This window comes from Setaria italica, chromosome IX (genome assembly GCF_000263155.2).
Source record: "Setaria italica strain Yugu1 chromosome IX, Setaria_italica_v2.0, whole genome shotgun sequence".
Classification (NCBI taxonomy): domain Eukaryota; kingdom Viridiplantae; phylum Streptophyta; class Magnoliopsida; order Poales; family Poaceae; genus Setaria; species Setaria italica.
The window spans coordinates 36,419,032-36,439,006 of NC_028458.1; the positions used below are offsets into that span (position 1 = coordinate 36,419,032).

A 19,975-nucleotide genomic window follows, 5' to 3' on the forward strand; every position below is an offset into this window, starting at 1 on the left:
CCTCTACCAACCGCGGAAATATGAAACCGAAACATTATATATATATGAAAACTGAAACGACCAATGAGCGGGAGCGTCTTGTCAAAGGGAATATTAGTGGTAGATTGCCGTCTTTCCACATAAGTAACCACCCTTCCTCCTCACGCGAAAGTGCCAGGCAAAAAAGCCTGATTTCATAGCAAGTTGGTGCTGGTCAGATACCAAACTTGCAGGGGAGCAGTCTGTCAGTGGCGGCCTGAGATTCTGAGAGTGATGGCACTAGATCGATCAAGCAATCAGATGGCCTGAGCCTGACTGTTGAAAGCTCTATTGAGAATCATGGTATAGATAGTCAAGGCGATACAGAACCTTGATGTTGGCACTAAGCCCCCTTGTTAGATGATAGGTCGCAAATTTGATTCCTGCTGATCTATAGAGCACCAATCTGTGGGGCCTACCTCTATTTGTCTAAACTAAAAAATCTTCTAGAAATTGTAAAATACTAAGGATATAAGCTTTTCCATGTTCTTTATACCCAGGGGTAGATGCTAAACTTAGAGTTTGTTAAACATTGATAAGCAAACCATGTTGTGTTTATCAGGAAACTTCAGACTCTGACCTATAAGAGGTTTTCTAGGAACTGAATAAAAACAGTCATAAAAAGGTATAACATTGGACAACTCTAAAGACTGGATCGCAAGTGCCTCACATCAGTCTATAGTGGGAAACAATATCATGGCAACTGTTGAGAGCCTTCATGTCGACCACCATATCGATTGGCACAACAGAAAACTTGTAAAGTTAGACAATTGTCATACCTCAATGTGCTCCATGGGACCCAAGTTTTACGTCAAAATCCATCCTGGCATTTAGATCTGGAAGTGGATGTTAGCATCAATGTTAGGCAGATTGATACAGCAGAACGATAACATGGAACAAAATAACCCGCAAATAAACTGCAAACAGTAACAGGAAGCACAAACTACAGCATGCAGGCACCAGTCTCCTGTAGTGTAAAACGCAGAAGAAGACAAAAAGGAAATTATTAGGATATAAACTTTAGTGACCCAAAAGGAATTTTGAAACACTGCAGATTGGTATAACTTGGAGCTCAGATACCTATGTGCACTACTAAAGATATGTTTGCCACCAGATATAAATTATCATAATAACACCACAAGCTACTTTTACACAGCCTGATTTATCAGAATTCACCAAAGGAAGAGAACATTATTTTATTGTTTGTGATCACTGAAACAACTGTAGAAAATGACAAATGTGATTCCCATATATCACTATATATTGGAGAGAACAGTCAGGATAATGAGCACGGAGCCCAAATAAAACATTAATTATCACTGAACAAGTGAACATTGCTGATACTGTGATACATGTTCTTCAGTGCTACTCTGCAAGCCAGTTTGTCCCAGCTATAATATTACACCGGTCTCATCATGCTATGATGCTATCCTCAACAATGTTTAGACAGTATACATTATAAAGTCAGACTTAGGATTAGTAGTACAGCGTCCTGTATGGCTTCTACCTCTTGAGTTCCTTTGCTTTTCCTAGCACCTTTTCAGAAGACAGTTGAAACTATGGTCAGTTCAGTGCTGATTGCAAGATATACTGACAATAACACAAACTTTTCCCTGAAAACTGATGGAATGAGCAATGCAAAAATTATGCAAGAAATGATTGCTCCATAGAGCAAAATTATGACTTAACGCAGCTGATATGCGTTTCTTGCGGCTATTCAAGTATTAGCAAAAATAGAATATTGCTTGTACCAACAAATTTTGTTGATCATAAACCATGTTCAGCAAATCGAAATATGGCTAACAACAGGACAGCTTTGGAACAGTACTATTTACCGAACTATTCGGCAAACAGTAGACTTGAGTAAAGAAAATTAATAGTTAAACACAATCAACTGACAAAAATGCATAAGTGAACAACAAAACACAAGCCAAGGAGATATGAGCAATCAGGTTATCAGGGGCTCTGAACACATCATGAGGCTCATAAGTGCTATGAACATCAGGCTTCTTTTCCTCTTCATTGCAAAATCTGCTTCTGATAAAAGATTACACAGACAACAGTTTGCACAAGCAGGGCACTTGGATAGAACGTGTACACAACGATTTTTTTTCTATGCAACTTTTTAAATGCATGAATAGGCTTGGTAAAAATCTTACTAAACATTAGGATTGATATATGAGTAGCTAGCTCTGCATGTAGCACACAATTTGTTGCCAAAATGTAATCTTCACTAGTTCCATGAATGTTATGCTAGGTCAAAGTTCATGCTTGAGCACCAGACATAATTCACCATAGTCTCCAGCATTAAGGAATGGACTTGACTGATGCAGCTGCACAACTGTCATCTCTTTGAGCAGGAAGCAGCTATCTCCCTAGGCCACCATGAACCGGTCAACCAAGAGACATCAATGGTCTTGGCAGATGCAGCTGTCAACTCCTTGAGCATGAAGCAGTGAAGCATTTGGTTTCATGTAATTTCATTGTCACCATCCAGACAAATGTTTCTTGGGAGGTTTACAGAGATCATCAATACTCATGACATCTCAGCAAACTTTGGGAAACCCTGACGGCCCTCGTTTCCTAGCTCTTTTTCACCCAATTCATCAGTATCTGAACCAATGTCCTCCGTAGATCCTTGGGTGTCACTCCCTTTTGAAGAAGGAAGTAAAACTGCATTTTTCTTGTACCCCCATACAAGCATTGAAATATAGTCCTGTGGTGTTATAAGCCCCTCCTCTCTAATGCAAGTTCGCTGCTCCTCCAACGTCTGTTGATCTGTGAGCTTTATATACTCCAGCAAAATCTTCTCATGGTCAGGACGCCATCCACTAGGTAATGGTGTATAATCAGGATCAGGAACCATCGACATCCTTGTATACTGAAGACCATCAATCGAATCCAACAGGCCCATTCTCAGCAAATTGTGATACTCTGGTGACTGCCCTTTCTTATCTTTCAATGGGCGACTAAGGTTCCTTGATGCAATCTTATAGACCTTTGCCCTTGACCGCAACTTGTACTTGGCAGCATATAGCTTTGCCAAAGATCCCCTTATGATATAAGAGCAGAAGTTGACCACCTTCTTGCGGTTATCAGCATAGCGGTACCACTCTGCCATTGTCAGTAAAAGCTTATTCATCTGAGAATTTGTGTGAGCTTGTGTGGCATGGAACATACGGAAGCATGGTTGTGGGTCTGGTTCCCGGTCTCCTTTTAAAAACTCGAGCTTTCGGAACTGTTTGATGCACTGCTTCAGACTAGCTGTCACAGATAGCAGTGTACCAACTCCCTTCTCACTTATGATCTTGCCACCCGTGGCTGTGTAACGCAGCGTTGGGTACACAACTCGACGACACAGCACATGATCAAGGAACATGATCCCTTTAGTGATGTGCTCAATAGGGAGGCTTTCATTATCAAGTTTGACCCGGAACCGCTGATCACAAAATTCAACTAGCTGCTTCCGGAGCACTGCCGCATCGGCTCTTGGCCCCCTCACACCGATCAAGAAATGCCCGCCATATCGAATGTAGTCCACCTTCCTTGTCTTGTCAGGCCCACTCGTGGGAACAAACTCCGGCCACGATGTATTACCTTGTTCAATACCATCATCCCCTCCCACAACATCCGATTTGGATGGTTTGTAAAACTCCTTAATCTTCTCTTCCATCCACTTATCAAGTTCATCCAGGCACACATTGGCAAGCAATGGGCTCAGCACCCCACAATGGCCCCAATCAGGCTGCGTCATTGCCTCCTCCGGTGCAAACCCGAAGAACGTCTGCAACCAGTAAGGATCAGGCTTCGGCTCCCCCTCTGGCAGCACCTTCTTCTTCTGGTACTTCCTCTTCGTCTTCTTCTTTACCGCAGCATCATCACTTGCAGTCACCACCGGGGTGAGCAACGCCGAGCGGATCAAATCCACCACCTTCTTATCACGCACATCACGGATTAGCGCACCGACGACAAGTGCAGGATCAGGCGAGTGCAGGAGTGGGGAGAGGTCGCCTTTGATATACCAGAGGTATGGCGCAAAGCTGCGGCGTATGGTGCGGATCGCGGCATGAGGGGATCGACCGGGGCGAAAGGCGAAGGACTTTGGCGAGAACCTAGCCTCGTAGACGGGCTCGAGAAGGAGCAGGAGCAGCTCCTGCACAACGCGGTCCTGGAAAGGCGGCGGACCGGGGGTTGTGAGGAGGGCGCGGAGCTTACGCTTGGAGAGAGTGGCGGGGTCCGGCGCGTTGGCGGAGCGCGGGGACTGGATGAAGGGGGTGAGGCGGTTGCCGAAGCGGAAGCGGGCGTCGAGCACGGCGTTGCGGAGCGAGAGGAGGGAGGCGAGCGTGGAGGCCGGGATGGAGGAGCGCGGCAGGTAGGAGCCGGTCTCGTCGGCGTACGCCTTCTGGTAGGCGAGCACCCACAGCTCGAGGCGCGAGAGGAAGGGGGTGAGCGACTGCGGCGGCGCGGGGGTGGACGAGGCGGAGACGGAGTCGGCGGTGGCGCGGAAGGAGGAGACCCAGAGGGAGGCGGTGATTGCCACCGGGTCGTCGCGGAGGAGCTGCGTCGGGTCCAAGGGGTTCCCGCTCCCGGCACCGGCGCCACCGATGCCCCCGAGGACGCCTCGGCTTGTGGAGGCGGCGGGGTCAGAGACAAACTGAAACTGGTGCCGCCGTGGGGGAGCGGGTGGGTGGGGGTGTGGAGAGGCGATGGAGGAGAAGGCGCGGAGGCGGAGGAGGGAGGTGAGAAGCGCGCGGCGAGGCGGCGGCATCGGAGGAGGATAAAACCCTCTCGGTGGCCGGCGGCGTGGTGGGGTTTTGGCCTTGTTTGACGGGGTGGGGAAGTGCCGAACGGGTGGGTGGCGTGGGCACGGCGACGGCGGCGGCGGAGCGGCGGGGAGGGATGCCGGGCCAGTGGAGAGACAGAGGGATTTTGGGCTTTGATGGGTGGCGATCCAATGGGCTTTGCCCCAAAATGACCCGACATGGGCGAAAGTCGTTCGAGCCAATGAGCCACAGCCAGCCATGCTGTAGCTGTGTAGGATATACTAGTATCTCCTCTCGGCATCAGAGGAATTAAAAGGAACCAAAAAGAAAAAAAAATCTCTGCAGATAGATGAATCATCAGCTTATGTACATGTAAAAGAGCAACTCAGAAAACCTCTGGTTTCGAGGTACATGATCGCTGATGTTACTGTTCTGATTTCTGAAGCAACTAGACTAGATCTCACTAGTATGACAACATCCTCTCTTTGTACGACGGGATTGATTTACAGGTTGTCCAGGGTAACAACAGGCAACGGACGTTATGGGCTATGCTCTTTAGATGACGATGAATTTGGATGCGATGAGCCGCTGACCCTCTTCTCATCGCTCATAGCACCCAGAATCAGGTTCTTGCATCATCTCCGGATGGCGGTTGGGAGCCGATCAACCCTGCGTTTGAATGGAGTTGGAATGTGAACAGCTTTAACAGTTTTGCAAGTACAGTACCGGAAGGAACAGCACATGCGATTCAAAGTTTAGAATGCTTTACCTGCCCAATTGGGATAGTTCTGGTTCCTGCAGCAGCAAATCTTGCAGGTTCTCAGCCCTAGCAACACTGTGTACAGTAGAAAAGAGTAAGATTCAGCAGCTTCACTGCCAATAGAATCTAGAGGACAGGGAAACATGCCAATCATAACACACCTGGAATCAAGAGAGAGTAGTCTATGATGAATTGAGTTATCAGAGCCTACGTAGGTGACAACCAGGTTTCCTGCATCTGGATGCGGCCAGCTTCGGGTGGTAGGAAATCTGAGAACAAATGTTCCTGGCTCCTTCAACAGTTCCCTGGAACTTCTTAATGCATTCTCAGCTTCCTGTACAGTAATCAATCCCTCTATCCATCTAGGTGATGTGCAATCCCACAGCTTTTTAATTTTGTCTCTTGTCAACGAAGCAGCCACTGGGTATAACCAGTACCATAGCCGATCAAATTCGTCTTTTCCAATATCCTCACCACAACCAGCAATTCCTCTTAAGACCTCCAGGTCCTGATGCAGTAAACAGCAGGCAATTGAACTTTTATTTCTTCCGCTAATTACAAAAGTAGAGAGTAGGGGTACAGAGGCCATGTGTAGGAGTAAAGTTGTACCTGCTCTGACAAACCCCTATTCACAGAATGGGAAATGTCTGTAAATTTTGTTATGATCCCAGGAATGGCAGATGACCAAAGAGCACGTTCATTGTTCTTTGAGATCATGCTCCAAGTATCAGCACCCTCCCTGAGCAATCGCTTAGACATTAATATTTGGTTTCTGGAAGGGCAGAAGAAAATAAAAATTAATTACAATGATACAAGGAGTGAGGAAACACTTAAACAAAAGTATAGGGCCCAAGAATTTAGTTACCTGTGGTGGGAGCATCCACTATACAATGAGACCTGATCTGCAAGTTTTACTAAGTCATCTTTGTTAAAAGTAGGAGCTGCACCTCTAAGAAACTTTGACCGGTCATATGTGCTATCTAGACAGTATCTGAAAACCACAGCATCTGAAAAGGTTTCGATATCATCTCCATCTGACCCACTCCAAGAACTTCCTGAATCAAAGCTGTCATAGTTGGATGTTGAAGAGTCTGTCCCCATGACATCCTGCGCTTCTTTGCTTACCACCATCTTTCTGGCATGCTTATTCTGTAAACAGATGATAACTATCAAATCAAGAAATCACAAATTAAACACAACTGAGCAAGTACTTTAATCTAGCTCATTCATGTACCTGTGATAGTATTTTGTTTGACTCTACTACCTTCGCCATTCCATCGCCTTCTATCTTGGAAAACTTGGGCATATGAAAACGCACTACTGAACTTTGGCCATGAGAATGTAGGCGACCATTTACTCTGTCAGCATTACCTAAACCTTGGCCATTATTGAGCAAGTCAGTTTCATCTGCCGTTGCAGAATTCACCCGCTTTCCAGAACCCAATGGGCGGATGGTGCGGGTTCGAGATATACAGCGAATTGTTTTGGAATATGCCACCAGAAAAGGATATCTCCGCATGTGCAGTGTAGAGAATTGAATACGGAAGAGCTTATTGTCGCATTTGGAGGAGAGCTGTAAACAATCAGACTTATGTCATGGACAAAATCAAGCGACTAATATCATAATAAAAAAAATGTATGGATATGCATGTGCTTTAGATAGCGCGCAATCAGCTCAACTTTGTTTTTTGGATATGAGCATTACTTGTAGATTGTGGATGCTGTCGTGGGTATGTGCAACTGCTGGGCTGCATCCAGGTACTGCTATTGTAAGAAGTAAAGAACATTTTATCTTCTTTAGCAGTCAAATTTGATACTGGAGACTCAAAAGTTTTTTTCGTTGCACCTCAAACCAAACTTTACAGAAGTAGCTGATATGTAGTGTTTGTGTGCCATACTAGGTATAGCATATCACAATCCTTTTTATCCTGTTGCCTACCACCAACTTTCTCTACCTGCTCATTGCTAATGATCCAACAGCTACACCTGTGCTGGATTGATCTAAAACGTATCAATGATCACACACATAGCACTATGTTGAGTTATTTTATTTTATAAATTTAGCATTGCATGCCCACTATATTGGATCTTTGGAGGCCACATTGCTCCTAGGGAATGGATAAAGAGAGGACCTATAGAGAGTAGAGAATCTCATTTGGAATTATGTAATATTTATCGACCACAGACAGGAATGGGATCCATATTGTGACACCGAGCCTGGTTTCACGAACGGTTTGGGTGACCATTTAACACAGACATGAAACATGCAAAACAGATAACTGCCGTAGAGCAGTTGGTAGAGGCTCCTGGTGAGAGCCCAACCACCCAGGTTCGAACCGGGCTGCTCGCAAATTTTAGGACGGAGAAAATTATCCTTTGACACCTCAAAAAGAAACAAGGGTATAAAAGGGATGGCATTTCTTCGTATGCAAGTGTCATTCTGTAGCTATTTCTAGCAATTGCATTCTCACCCTAAATAGACAGTCTATACAGTGCAGATATTTTTTTTCAAAATACAAAAGAAATCAATATGAATATATAAAAAGCATGAGATACCATCTACCAATTATGATACACTCAAATCTTCTCTAGCACTTCACCGCCACCCACATACCCCAAAAAGGAAAGTTATGGAAGTCATTAATTGGACAAGGGAAACTGGGACAAAAAACTAACAGGAAAAAAGGTCCTTCCAGAGAGGTCTTCAAAACGCCTTTGCACAGAAAAAAGGCATTATTGCCACATGCCACAAGCAATTACAACGGTCTGCTTTGCATGTACAGGCCACTATCGAAACAACATACCAGCTGCAGCCTCTACTAGGCTATAGCACTGTTGAAGCGAACCATTCAAAACTCTGCTTCCAACAGTGAGGCAGGAAAGAAGAAAACTGTATGCTCCACCAGGGGGCATCCAGATAATTAAATGTAATTCCTTTTTGCGTTGAACATGAACTGAAGTCGGCTGCATATATGTACTAAAGAAATTTTACATCCGGAGAAACCCACCTGTGATATTTTGAGTTTAAATATTGCGCATCCACGAATAATTGGTAGAGGCCTGCTTATAGCTGGGTATTCAAGTCCTTCAGAAGTAATAAGCAAGGGAGGCTCTGAATCATCCCTTGATTTTTCAACAGCTGTTCCATTGTCAGCATAGACAAGCGAAGCAACAACCTAGAAGATGTATAAATTGATAAGAACACTATACAAACAAATAAAGCAGTATGCGATCTTGAAATTATTAAGCAAATAAAGAACCTCTTTATCCTTCACAGGTTCACCAAGAGCATTGATTAGTACTACTTCCAATATGAAGTTTCTCCTGCAAGATGCCTGCATCAATAGGTTTCCATAATTAGGGAATACTGTGTTGTTATTTCTGATTGAATACATAATTCGAAATATTTTTAATTATTATTTTCTTCAACTAAAGTGTGATTTCTCAGGCTGTTTTTTACTTGGCATATTTTACGGAAACACACAGGATTTTCTTGATTTGTGTAACATAATTAAAACAAACAGAGAACAAATCCTGCCAGGAAATGACATTACAGGCATCTTCCTTACCTTCCCACCCACAATGTTCCAAATGCCATCATCACCCTCTTCGATTCCATCAGAGCTTGAGTAGTCAATAGATAACTTAAATGGTGGGTTCTGCAATTCAGTGAGAATATCACAAAATCAGCACCTTCACAGGCAAAATATTGGCCATGGTATTAGCTTAGATGAATCACCTTTGCATGTTGTTCTTTTATAGTTCCTAGTACAGATGACACCTCAATATTATAGATATAACCTTCGAGCTTGCTATCGTTTCCAAATAAGCTAATTTTGTTTGCATGATCCTGATGGTGCTGCTCGTCAGATAAGGAACAAAGATGAGCCTCAGCAATTAGGTTACCATTGATGTGAAGACGCATAACATTTTCAGTAACCTGGCACAGGTAGATACAAAGCAATGTTAAATAAATCCACCGTTCTGAAAGGTGAAGGAAAGACTAACATTTGGACACAGCAGGAAACAAAGCTCTTGACACATGCTACATTTAACAATTTTTCAATAAATACATCTACACAAAAGAAATAAAAGCGAGGGAAAATATCAACTGTGTGGTGCCGTGTTCAACCTGTCATGCATATTTTCATCTGGGGCTACAAATGCAAAGGTATAAAATAAGGGGGGAGTCTATGGTTGTTTAACATACCTCACACCCAATGTGGAACCATTTCTCAAGAGGGCATTCATTTGTAGATGATAGACTGGTTGTGTCAGTCCATGGATAGGAACTAGCAGGAGCAGGGGCTTCTCTGTGAAGCGTCATCAATGGAAAAAGAAGCAGTCTATTGCCTTCGCCTAAAGCAAGAAATGGCAACTTATTGCCATCTCCCGTGGTGACCTGCGCAATCAAGAAATCCGACCAATTTAGCACCGATTCTGATACTGAAACTTCACGAGAAAAATCCAGGAATACCCTTTCAACGAAGAAAATTCCCCTGGAACTGTAAACACGAAATTCCCTCAAACTAACACATATCTTAAAAATTACAGTACTGGCTCCTGATGAAGATTTTGCTATGCACAGTGCGCTGCTGGAAGTACAGCCTAGATCGAACATTAACCGAGTGATTTTGAGATATATAACCGCACTAAACACCTACGAAATGTAACACTCAGCACAGCAATTCAGACCGCAAAAGCAACACACTTTTGCAGTCTCCTCCTACTCATAAGGAAACAATTCCTACAGAAGACATCTCCTAGACACCGCCCAAAATCCGTGGAGAGAGAAGAATCCATCCAACCTGGTGGAGGATCACCGAGGACGGCCTCGCGGAGCTGGACAGGTAGAGCCAGAAGCAGACCGCGAAGCCTCCTCCCCCGCCGCCTCGGGCCGTCCCAGGGTCCACCTCGACGCGCACGTCGCGGAGGTCGAGGTAGCCGGCGTCGCCCCCGCCGCATTCCGATTCCGGCGCCGCCATCGCGCCCAGGGGTCGCGGGTGAGGGTTTGCCTGCCCCCTTTCGGCGCGTCGGCTCGGGCGATGAACTGAAGGATGGTCCGTTAACGGTTTGCTCTTCTTCGCTGATGACTGGTGGGGTTGGGGGGAGTGGGTGGGGAGAAAGAAATCTGGAGCCGTCGGTTTGGGGTTGGGCTGCTCCTGTTCGTCGGATCGGACGAATAGAAATGTCTGATCTTTTTTCTTCTTTTACTACATACTCCGTACAGAGAGAAATGCTCATTTGCCCTTACAAATCTGAAAAACGGTTGTGAAAGTATGAATTTAGTAATTTTGACGAAATAGAACCCAATCCCACTCAACGATTTTTAGAGAAAAAAATAGCTTATTTATCGAATTTTGTACCTCCACGCTCTTACTTGTCTCTCCTCTCGTGCTGTGCATGATAGAGCGTTAAAACTTAAAACAGGCACTCTTGAAATTAAAACACTAGTAGAGAAAGGGTGCAAATATCTCGAAAATCCATCTGGGATAAAAGAGGTTTCGTGGGATTCGAACCCACAACTCCAGCCTCGCGCGTAGTTTCCTTGCCATCCCACCTACACACCACATCTAACTATGTAGGGGATGCTATCCTTTTGTATTAACTAGTGGGTGACCCTTTTATCCCGGTTGGAAACACCAACCGGGATAAAAGACCCCCTTTTATCCCGGTTGGTATTACGAACCGGGATAAAAGGGTTCGAGGATTTAATCCTCTTCCAGTCACCTTCCAGTCACCTCGTTGGGGACCCTTTTATCTCGGTTTGAAACACCAACCGGGATAAATGACCCCCTTTTATCCCGGTTGGTATTACAAACCGGGATAAAAGGCTCTTGACCCTTTTTATCCCGGTTGGTAACTTTTATCCCGGTTGGTGTTTCAAACCGGGATAAAAGGCCTCTCAGAGTCTTTTTTTCCCACTAGCCTTTGCAACCGGGATAAAAGGTCCCGGTTGGTGAGCCCCCCACCAGTGATCGAGTTTTAGTCCCGGTTGGTGAACCTTTTGTCCCGAGCCAACTTTAAACCGGGACAAAAGGGGGCGCATGGAAAGCCAATTCTCTGCTAGTGGAACTATTCGTGCAAAAATAAAATCATATAGTTTCAGTAATATTTTCAATTATAGTTATTGATTCATAGCCCGTATATCACTATGTTCTAACTGACGCTTTTGATTTATATATGTTCACCACTGTCTAGGCTCTTTAAGCTTTGTCTATTATAGACGGACGTAAATTTGTAAGAAAATCCTACACTAGTGAAATACATGTGCTATTGCTAAAAAGAAAGGGTGCTGGTTTTGGGGATTTTATGTTTCACAATAAGATGAAAGTTGCATAACACGTCCGCCTAGTCTGCGCAAAAAGAAAACGCACACTAAAAGACTGAAGCGATATCAAGAGCACGCCCATGGAAAATATTTTCCATAAATAAAAAAATAAAAATAAATAGAATGGAGATGCGGGGTATCGATCCCCGTACCTCTCGCATGCTAAGCGAGCGCTCTACCATCTGAGCTACATCCCCTTTTGTGTTATTGCACAAAACCAAACATTAATTTAAATATGTGGATCTACTTCATGGCCCAATAAGGCATTTTATGCAAACGCGGGCCCATTACTGTTCACTTTCCGTGTCCATTGACTACGAGAAACAACGAGGTCAGCAGCTACCTGATCTGCCGTGGACCGTGCTTTGCGTGCCGCCGGATCCACCGACTAATCCTCGCCTTAAACCATAAACATGCATATCAGTTTACGATTAAACTAACTACTGCATGGGTTTCCTCAAAAAAAAAAACCTATCTGCATGGGTAGGGTAGGTGCAATGGTCCTACAGATTATATGACTTCAATTCAGCCTCGGCCAGGGGAGAAAAAAAGAAGCCCACCAGAGGTTTCTTTTTCTTCGAGTCAATCGTGACGTCTTGCGTTCCTGCTAGCGCGCTCTAGTATCTAGCCACTGACTCTCGCCCCCAGCAATTAACAAGCTCCAACAGTGGTTGCGACTCACACCGTACAGAAAGCCACCTATCCCTTAGGCATCATTGTTCGTGAAACTATCTGTCTGGTGAAGAGGTGCTCGCATTATAAGAAAGTTTGTGTATGAGTGCTTAGAATAATAAACTAGAGAGTGCCTGGTTACTTCATCGATTTTTTTTTTGTTCCGTTGCAAATGATCGCAAAACCTCCTTCCTTTAACGTTGAGCGAACGTCAAATATCAGAGAATGGAGGTAATAAAAACTCAAACAGAACACAAAAGTAACTTGATTCCTTTTCTTTTTTTTGACTAAGGCCCACCATTTCATTCGGTTCCCATGTGCACCAAACCAAAACATAAACAAAACAACTCAAATTTGTGCTTCTACTGTCATACAGGTTGGCGAATCATTACAAGTACGCCCAGGAATACTTCTTTCTTTATTAGGAGGAAGAAAAAGGGCAGCAGCAGTATAAAACCTGCCCTGCCTGAGCCTGACTAGTGACAAATCTGCCCTGTCCTGGATGCTGGACGAGCCTCAAGGCTCAAGCCCTCAACGCCAGATGAGACGAAGAAAAGCAACCAACTCCTCTTTCGCGGTTTCGCCTCACCGGCCGCGCCGCCCAACCGTCGCCTCGACTCCTCCCTCCTCTCCGAATCCCCAACCAAGGTAACAATTTCTCTCCATCATCTTCCCTGCTCTCTCCTCCTCCCCATCCTTCCAGCCGCTCCGAAGATCTCACAGATCTTCTTCACCCCTCTGCCCCCACCTCCCTCCCTCTCCATGCATGAATGAATAGGGAGAGGAGAAGGATAGATGCATGCGTCGAAGCTGTAGTCGCGGGGGTCCGTCTCCGTCCTGCTGATCTTCCTCCCACCTTTGTTGACCGCGGAACCTTTGCAGCTAAAAGCCTAAAAGGCCCTTTAGATTTATTGGACTAGGCTAGTTAGTTGTTAATTAACAATTGGTATCGAGATTAGACTAAAGTCATTAGTCACCATCAGTGTCGAGATGTCAAAGGCCGGCACCTTTCACGGGATTGATACTTTTCTGTAGTTTATTCAGGAGCAGCCTAATCAGCAGACGCCACTTGTTTCTGTTTCCTCATCGCACCGGCGCCTGTCACTGTTCCAGACACGCTCGTTTCTTTTTTTTCCTTTTCCCCTACTTTTTGATTCATGCAACAACTAGTTGTTTCCGGTCTTCGTTTACGATTGTTCTCTCTCACTCGTACACGTTTTTGGTTGGCTTGTGCCATGTGTCCCAGGGAAAGTTTCCTGTACCTTTCAAGAACTCTGGACGGCCCCCATTTTTCTTTCATTCATAAAAGTTCCATTTGGATGTTTGGAGAGGACAGTACTATTACTTGTAGAAATATTCCGTTTCGATATGTGGAGGAGAGTACTGTGAACTAATTGATGCTGACTGCAGGGGAAAACAATGATATCTGTAGATTTTGAACACAACTCTCCAGTCTCCTCAGCCGTGTATTGAGCTGACCTGTGATGCGATTTGTCCAGATGCAGCCTACGAAAACGCACCAAATCTTATCTATTTGTCCTACTCATTGTTTGGTTCCCATGCTTCATGATTTTATATGGCATGCAATTTTTATATGAAGAGAAGGAAGGAAATTTATGAGTCATGAAGTCATACTTACTGATGCCATAAATAAGTCTTTCTGACTTTTCGTTGATGGTTGTGGCTTTATAGCTGAAGAACCAATCCTGAAACAGAAATGGAGAGCTCCTCAGCTAGGAGCAATGCTTCTGCGGAGAACCGCTTGGGTTATACAAGAAGTGCATCCATGGATTCAGCAGCTCCTCCTTTAGCTGTTAGGTCTGGCTCAATGTTAAGTAGGAGAAGCAGCAGACAGGGATCAATGGGATCCATCAGCCTCTCCCGCGAGATGGGAGACTCCATACTGAACTCAATGAGGCATTCTCTTCAGTCAGCAGATCAATTGCTAGGAGACGTCGATAGCTCGGTTCTAGCTCAGCTCATCGAAAGTGGTCGAATTTTAGCACCTGAAGTTGATGCTAATGAGGATATAGCAAATGCCTTGGAGCATCATAAGGTTGGTCCGCTTCCAGATGATGCAATGATGCCAAACAATGGCAAAATTGCAGCAGCACCTGTATCTTCAGTTGAAACGAAAGATATTATTTCTAATGCTCCAGCAGATTCATCTACCAAGGTACATATAATAGTTGAGTAGAGCAGTTGCTCGTCATTCTCAAACAAATGATGCTCTGTTGATGAACTGCTTAAAGGCTGTAATTTTTTCTATAGGCGCTGACATGAAATTGCCTTGGTTTTCCTGTAGGTTGAACCTTATAAGCTTTCTCTGAGGCTTGATTATGCTGCTTACATGATCCATTTAGCTGTCTTTGGATTTTTCGGGGTAACTTTTTGATATCTTTCATGAGGTTGTCTGTGTTAATCGTTGATTAACCTATGCTTATCTAATGAAATACAGCAATACTTGCTGTTTCATGCTACTCATGGAAGTCTGGATCATTGATATTCAGTGAAATTTACTTTTGATATTATTTTAGTCAGTTCTGTTCCAACTTAGGTGTTTGCCAGCACCAAGTTTTGGTGTGTGGTTGTTTAGACTGAAGGATCTGACAAGGGTGCTATTACAGGGTGACTACCTATGATGCATTATTGAGTAATTATGCTTTTGATAATGATAAGGTATTCACAAGATATGGACTCCAAAAGCTGTTTGGCCCAGAATGCTTGGCACTCACCTCAGACCAAAGCCCGCTATACCCTGATCTTCCTTCTAATATGGTATGTACTATCCTTTTAATGCTCAAGTCACAACACTACATCGAGTCACATAATTCTTGAAGAGAGAGAAACCGCAAGAGATTTTATCTGTACTAACTCATGATGATTGCTAAATTGCATGGGCCAGCTCGGATCTTTCCTGATGGGCTGGTTTGGGATCATCTTCAAGGCTGATATACAGCACATATCTAATCATCTTATCGTCGGAATCACAACGGGCTACATGGGAAGCCTTACCACTTTCAGTGGGTGGAACCAGAAAATGGTTGGCTTGTCTTCCAGAGGCCACTGGGTATATGCTATAGCAGGCATAGTACTAGGTATGCCATCATATTTTTATGATGAAGTGCAATATGTCATAAATTAGATGTTATCTAACCAAAGTTAGAACAAAAATCATCCTTCTGATGGTTAACAGCACTGATTCAGGAATGTTCATTGTCAATGAGTCCATCACAATTGGTGCCGAGACAGGCGAGCGCCTACGGAGTTTGATCCTGAAATACATCAGGGAGAGGAGTTCAATAGGTCACAAATATGACTGGGAGCAGTGGAGGGTTGATACCAGGACTAAGCAGTCTGTGCTTCTGTCAGTGATGATGATATTGATGTCTTTCTTATGGATTCTGAGCATTGCGTTGGCTGTAGTAAAGGTGCGTAGTCTTGCTGATGGTGCTGTACTCTGGATGGGCTGCTCGGTAGTGCCTCCAGGTGTTTGGCTACGCTGGTACCTGGCAAGGCTCAATGGCCAGGGAATTGGAAAGCAGGGGTCCTTCAAATGGCTGCCCATTGGGACCCTTGCAGCCAATGTTCTTGCTGCAGGCGTCATGGCAGCACTTGCTGTAACATCCAAAGTGGTATGACCAAACAATTTTACTGCAGAAGTTTATACCATGGGAAGAAGTGGGTACATCTGATTCATTTGATTTTTCTTACAGGTACATACAAAACAAGCGATGACAATTCTTAGTGGCATACAGCTTGGCTTCCTTGGTTGCTTAAGCACAGTGTCTACTTTTGCTGCTGAAGTTTACACCATGAGAAGAAGCGGACAGATTGCGAGGGCCTTTGTTTATGCTGCATCCACCTTCTTGCTCTCTTTTGTGCTGGGAACTCTAATATACTCTGTGCCAGTTTGGGAAAAGCATTATGGATGACCTTTGGCAACTTCTGGATTCATCATGTTAGCAGATGGCTCAAATACGCAATGCAACCTTTGAGAACATGTAAGATTGTGTCATTGTCCTTTGAAAGAACGTCAAAAGCTAAACAGGAGTACAGGGTACGGAGCCGAAGAGCTTGAAGGCTCATGGCTACAGGAGAGAAACATGGTCAAATATGTAATTTAGCTGCACAAATTTCTGCAGAATAGACCAATAATCACAATACATACCTGGCTAGGAAAAAGGAGTTCAGCTTTACCAGTAGAATTCATGTAGTATGGATGAATTTTTGACTAGGAGAATGAAGCATATGTATGTTCAAAATGTGTACATCTGTATCTATGAACCAAATGGTATCATTAATATGTGAGATGTACATATGGTGCTTCGATTAGTGTGGGATTAGCTCCAATTGTGTTGTGATGCTGTCTCATAGCAATACATCTGGACATATTCCAGGTAAAGACCTGTTAGTCTAATCCTTCTCCCTGTCAGGCTCAAGAGTCAAGATAGCCAGTTTTCAGCAGAAAAGATTTTTTTTTTATGATGCCATGTACTCTTGCGAAAAGAAACAGTATATACTGAAATGAAAAGATATGTTGTTTTTGTGATGTTCAACATTCTTACATGCCATATAGATAGGACCTGTTTGGCTCAGCGAGCAATGTGCTGTCGCATCACATATAATGCATCATCTGTAATCTGTCGAACAAAGGAACAATATCCCTCCTTGAGGTTATTTTTGGAGAGTACCTTTGTCATCATTTTTCTTTCTAGGGCCAGTAGCTTTGTCACATCTTTCCCTAATTCAAAACAAAAGATTTATGCAACTGGCTCAGACCCAGAAGCATATCATACGATAATTTGCAATCAAAGTGACTATTTGTTTCATACACAACAAAAAGAATTATTTTTTCTTGCTGTAATGAGAGTAATTAAGAATCTGTACACCATTCCTGAACAGGAGTGTTGGAATACATACAGCTGTAACATGTATATGAAACCATCGAATAAAAAATTGAAATGCCCGCATCATTCTAAAGAAGATTAGTTGAAAGATAGTGCAAGTTTCCTGTTTCATATATCCGTTGGCATGTGATGCGACAGCACATTGCTCGCTTGAGAAAACTTGCAAATCCACCTTTTTTTTCATCAATTGGGCAGAACAACAGAAGAACATTATTCACTTGAGAATATTCCTTGAACAATGCTTACAATGATCTATTCCGTCAATTGTGCCGAACACATTATAACAAAGTCCACTTGACCCCTCATTGCCATTTGTTCCCAATGCAGCTACAGTAATGAACTCAGTGCAGGGGTACAGCTATAGTTGTCTTATCTCTGCTTTACCAAAATGAATGGCTCCTGTGCAACGAACAAGCAGCCTGGCCATGCCAAAAGTCCTTAAAAGCATGGCCATCATTCAGCCTCACAAAACAAACTAAGAACAACCGTCCATTTATTATGGATGGTCCAGTTCTGCCAGTTGATCCTCTACCTTATTCAACAATTCTCTATTCCCATGTATGGTGCAATTCCTAACCAGAATTTCCCAAACTTGTTTGTTAAAACTAAACGGTGAGCTTTTGATCCATTCAACTACTTTATCATCTGATGTGTGGCTAACCAATTCCACCATGCACAAACAGTGGTCTTGTCCTGGCACAATCCTGTATCTCCCATTCATCAAATCAAAGAGTTTCATCCCTTCTTCAACTAGGTTGCAATGGCAGCAAGCTGTCAAAACCAGCAAGAATGTATTAGCATCAGGCTTCTGTCTCTCACGAATCATTTGAACAAACAATGCAATCGCATCCTTTGAATGCCCATGATGACACAGAGCAGACAGCATGCCGTTCCATAACATAGCACCCTTCATTTCCCTGCCTGTTAGTTCAAACACCTGTATGGCGCCATCCAAATAGCCACATTTTGAATACATGTCAATGAGTGAGCTAATGATGATTGCACTTAGATCAAAGCCACTTCTTAGTAACATTCCATGGATCTGCTGCCCAAGTTTCAGTGAATGCATAGGCATAGCTGCACAAGCACTCAGACAACTACCAAAGGTGAATTGATCTGGCTGCAAACATTCCCTCATCAAGTGTTGAAATATATCTAGTGCTTCCACAGGCTTCCCGTGGAAAACATATCCCTTGATGATGGCATTCCATGAAGATACATTCTTCTCTGGCATCTGATCGAAAAGCTGACGAGCAGTAGCCAACTGGCCATCTTCAGCACATGCACAAACTATCATTGTCCACATATGCCCATCTTTGATAAGCATTTCGTCAAAAATATTCCTAGCATCATCAACGCAACCGCATTTACTGTACACATCAAGAAGAGAGCTGGCAATGTTGACATCAGACAAGAACCCGAGAACCACCAAATGGCCATGGAGTTGCATGGCAAGCTCCCTGTCCATGAGCTCAGCACAGGCCACAAGGAGTGCTAAGAAGGTGTGATGGTTGTACCCAAGGGAAGGGTACATGTTCCGGAGCTCGGAGTACAGCTCCATGGCTCCCTGCGCCTCGCCACCGCGCCCCAGCGCAAGCATAACAGCATTGTAGGAGACGAGCTCCCGGTGCGGCATAGCAGCAAAGACCTCAGCAGCGGGTGCCGCGAGTGCCAGACGCGCGTACCCGGAGAGCATGGCGTTGTAGGAGTGGACGCTGGGGCGGGGCATTTTGGCGAACAGCCGGCGGGCGTCGCGCGGGCGGCCGAGGAGGAAGTGCAACGACAGGAGGCGGTCGGCCAGCTGAGTGGAGCAGGGGACGAGGCGCTTGAGACCCGCGAGGCGGACGTAGAGGAGGAGGCGGCCAGCCAGGGAGGGGAAGGACGGCGCGGATGGGCGGAGCAGGAGCAGGCCCGCGAGGGAGGAGAGGAGCGGGAACGGCGCGCGCAGGCCGGCGCGGGCGAGGGTGGGCAGGAGGGAGACGGCGGCGGGGGCGTTGCCGCCCGATATGCAGTGGTGGAGCGCGCCGAGGAGGCCGGAGTACTGCCGTGGCGAGGCCGGAGGAGGCGTCTCGCCGGGGACGCGCATTGGGAGGGGTCGTGGCCTCGTGGGGTTGGTGAAGCCAGCTGAGCTCGCGGCGGCCGGGGCGCTCGTGGAGATGGTCGTTGGCTGGCTGCCGCGAACGTGCGCCGTCCAATTCAAAAACGGACGGCTGTGATGGACCAATACCGGCCGATCGGATCATGCTGAGAAAGAAATTCAAGCTTCAGTAATCTGATGAGCAAGGAATGCCATTGCGTTTGTGATCTGATGAAGAGCCGCAGCTTGTTCTCTCTTATAATTCTGTCAGGCACCTCCCAGACGGTGAAGTCTCAGTTTGTGATTTGCGTTGCAAAATTTGCAATGTATCTGAATCCTGAATCAATATCGTTTCTTTTTTTTGGGGACACCTGAGTCCATATTGTTTCCATTAGGCATGACAAAGTGCAACTCATCGCATATTCATACCACTTTTCAAATGAT

The 19,975-nt window shown here is 44.8% G+C and overlaps 4 protein-coding genes and 1 non-coding gene across 6 annotated transcripts; 1 reads left to right on the forward strand and 4 right to left on the reverse strand.

Annotated features, from left to right (window-relative positions):
* Window positions 1–1,318: 1,318 nt before the first annotated feature.
* LOC101756614 (nuclear intron maturase 2, mitochondrial) lies at window positions 1,319–4,919 on the reverse strand. The gene is made up of 2 exons (XM_004983545.2): window positions 2,178–4,919; window positions 1,319–1,554 (listed from the first exon to the last, which is right to left on the reverse strand). The coding sequence occupies exon 1, from the start codon at window positions 4,784–4,786 to the stop codon at window positions 2,555–2,557; it is 2,232 nt and encodes a 743-aa protein (XP_004983602.1). The 5' UTR covers window positions 4,787–4,919; the 3' UTR covers window positions 1,319–1,554; window positions 2,178–2,554.
* Window positions 4,920–5,107: 188 nt separating this feature from the next.
* On the reverse strand, window positions 5,108–10,601 carry LOC101757028 (SH2 domain-containing protein B). 2 transcript variants are annotated; one of them, XM_004983548.3, is made up of 12 exons: window positions 10,350–10,601; window positions 9,752–9,943; window positions 9,281–9,481; window positions 9,111–9,200; window positions 8,802–8,876; window positions 8,550–8,717; window positions 6,776–7,114; window positions 6,407–6,690; window positions 6,151–6,280; window positions 5,703–6,049; window positions 5,551–5,616; window positions 5,108–5,450 (listed from the first exon to the last, which is right to left on the reverse strand). In XM_004983548.3, exons 1-12 carry the CDS (start codon window positions 10,524–10,526, stop codon window positions 5,417–5,419), a joined length of 2,103 nt encoding a protein of 700 aa, XP_004983605.1. In that variant the 5' UTR covers window positions 10,527–10,601; the 3' UTR covers window positions 5,108–5,416. The 2 variants fall into 2 exon arrangements, with proteins under 2 accessions (XP_004983605.1, XP_004983603.1); XM_004983546.3 differs by having other exon boundaries at window positions 6,151–6,313.
* A 1,395-nt stretch (window positions 10,602–11,996) lies between these two features.
* TRNAA-AGC lies at window positions 11,997–12,069 on the reverse strand. Its single transcript has one exon. It is a non-coding gene; the product is annotated as a tRNA-Ala (tRNA).
* Window positions 12,070–12,834: 765 nt separating this feature from the next.
* On the forward strand, window positions 12,835–17,100 carry LOC101757958 (fluoride export protein 2). The gene is made up of 7 exons (XM_004983550.3): window positions 12,835–13,192; window positions 14,237–14,720; window positions 14,850–14,927; window positions 15,224–15,322; window positions 15,450–15,642; window positions 15,752–16,179; window positions 16,261–17,100. The coding sequence occupies exons 2-7, from the start codon at window positions 14,262–14,264 to the stop codon at window positions 16,477–16,479; spliced, it is 1,476 nt and encodes a 491-aa protein (XP_004983607.1). The 5' UTR covers window positions 12,835–13,192; window positions 14,237–14,261; the 3' UTR covers window positions 16,480–17,100.
* A 1,100-nt stretch (window positions 17,101–18,200) lies between these two features.
* LOC105915165 (pentatricopeptide repeat-containing protein At2g21090-like) lies at window positions 18,201–19,183 on the reverse strand. Its single transcript, XM_012849066.1, has 2 exons — window positions 18,336–19,183; window positions 18,201–18,225 (listed from the first exon to the last, which is right to left on the reverse strand). The coding sequence occupies exons 1-2, from the start codon at window positions 19,181–19,183 to the stop codon at window positions 18,201–18,203; spliced, it is 873 nt and encodes a 290-aa protein (XP_012704520.1).
* Window positions 19,184–19,975: the final 792 nt, after the last annotated feature.

Coding starts and splice junctions, on each gene's coding strand:
- LOC101757028 (XM_004983546.3), bottom strand. CDS start 10,526: ATGGCGGCGCCGGAATCGGAATGCGGCGGGGGCGACGCCGGCTACCTC. Junction 9,201..9,280: donor TAAAAGAACAACATGCAAAG/GTGATTCATCTA, acceptor ACTGAATTGCAG/AACCCACCATTTAAGTTATC. Junction 6,050..6,150: donor ATAGGGGTTTGTCAGAGCAG/GTACAACTTTAC, acceptor TTACTGCATCAG/GACCTGGAGGTCTTAAGAGG.
- LOC101757958 (XM_004983550.3), top strand. CDS start 14,262: ATGGAGAGCTCCTCAGCTAGGAGCAATGCTTCTGCGGAGAACCGCTTG. Junction 14,928..15,223: donor CTGTCTTTGGATTTTTCGGG/GTAACTTTTTGA, acceptor GATAATGATAAG/GTATTCACAAGATATGGACT. Junction 15,643..15,751: donor TATAGCAGGCATAGTACTAG/GTATGCCATCAT, acceptor GCACTGATTCAG/GAATGTTCATTGTCAATGAG.
- LOC101756614 (XM_004983545.2), bottom strand. CDS start 4,786: ATGCCGCCGCCTCGCCGCGCGCTTCTCACCTCCCTCCTCCGCCTCCGC.
- LOC105915165 (XM_012849066.1), bottom strand. CDS start 19,183: ATGCCCCGCCCCAGCGTCCACTCCTACAACGCCATGCTCTCCGGGTAC. Junction 18,226..18,335: donor ATGTTATGGAACGGCATGCT/GTCTGCTCTGTG, acceptor TGGTTTTGACAG/CTTGCTGCCATTGCAACCTA.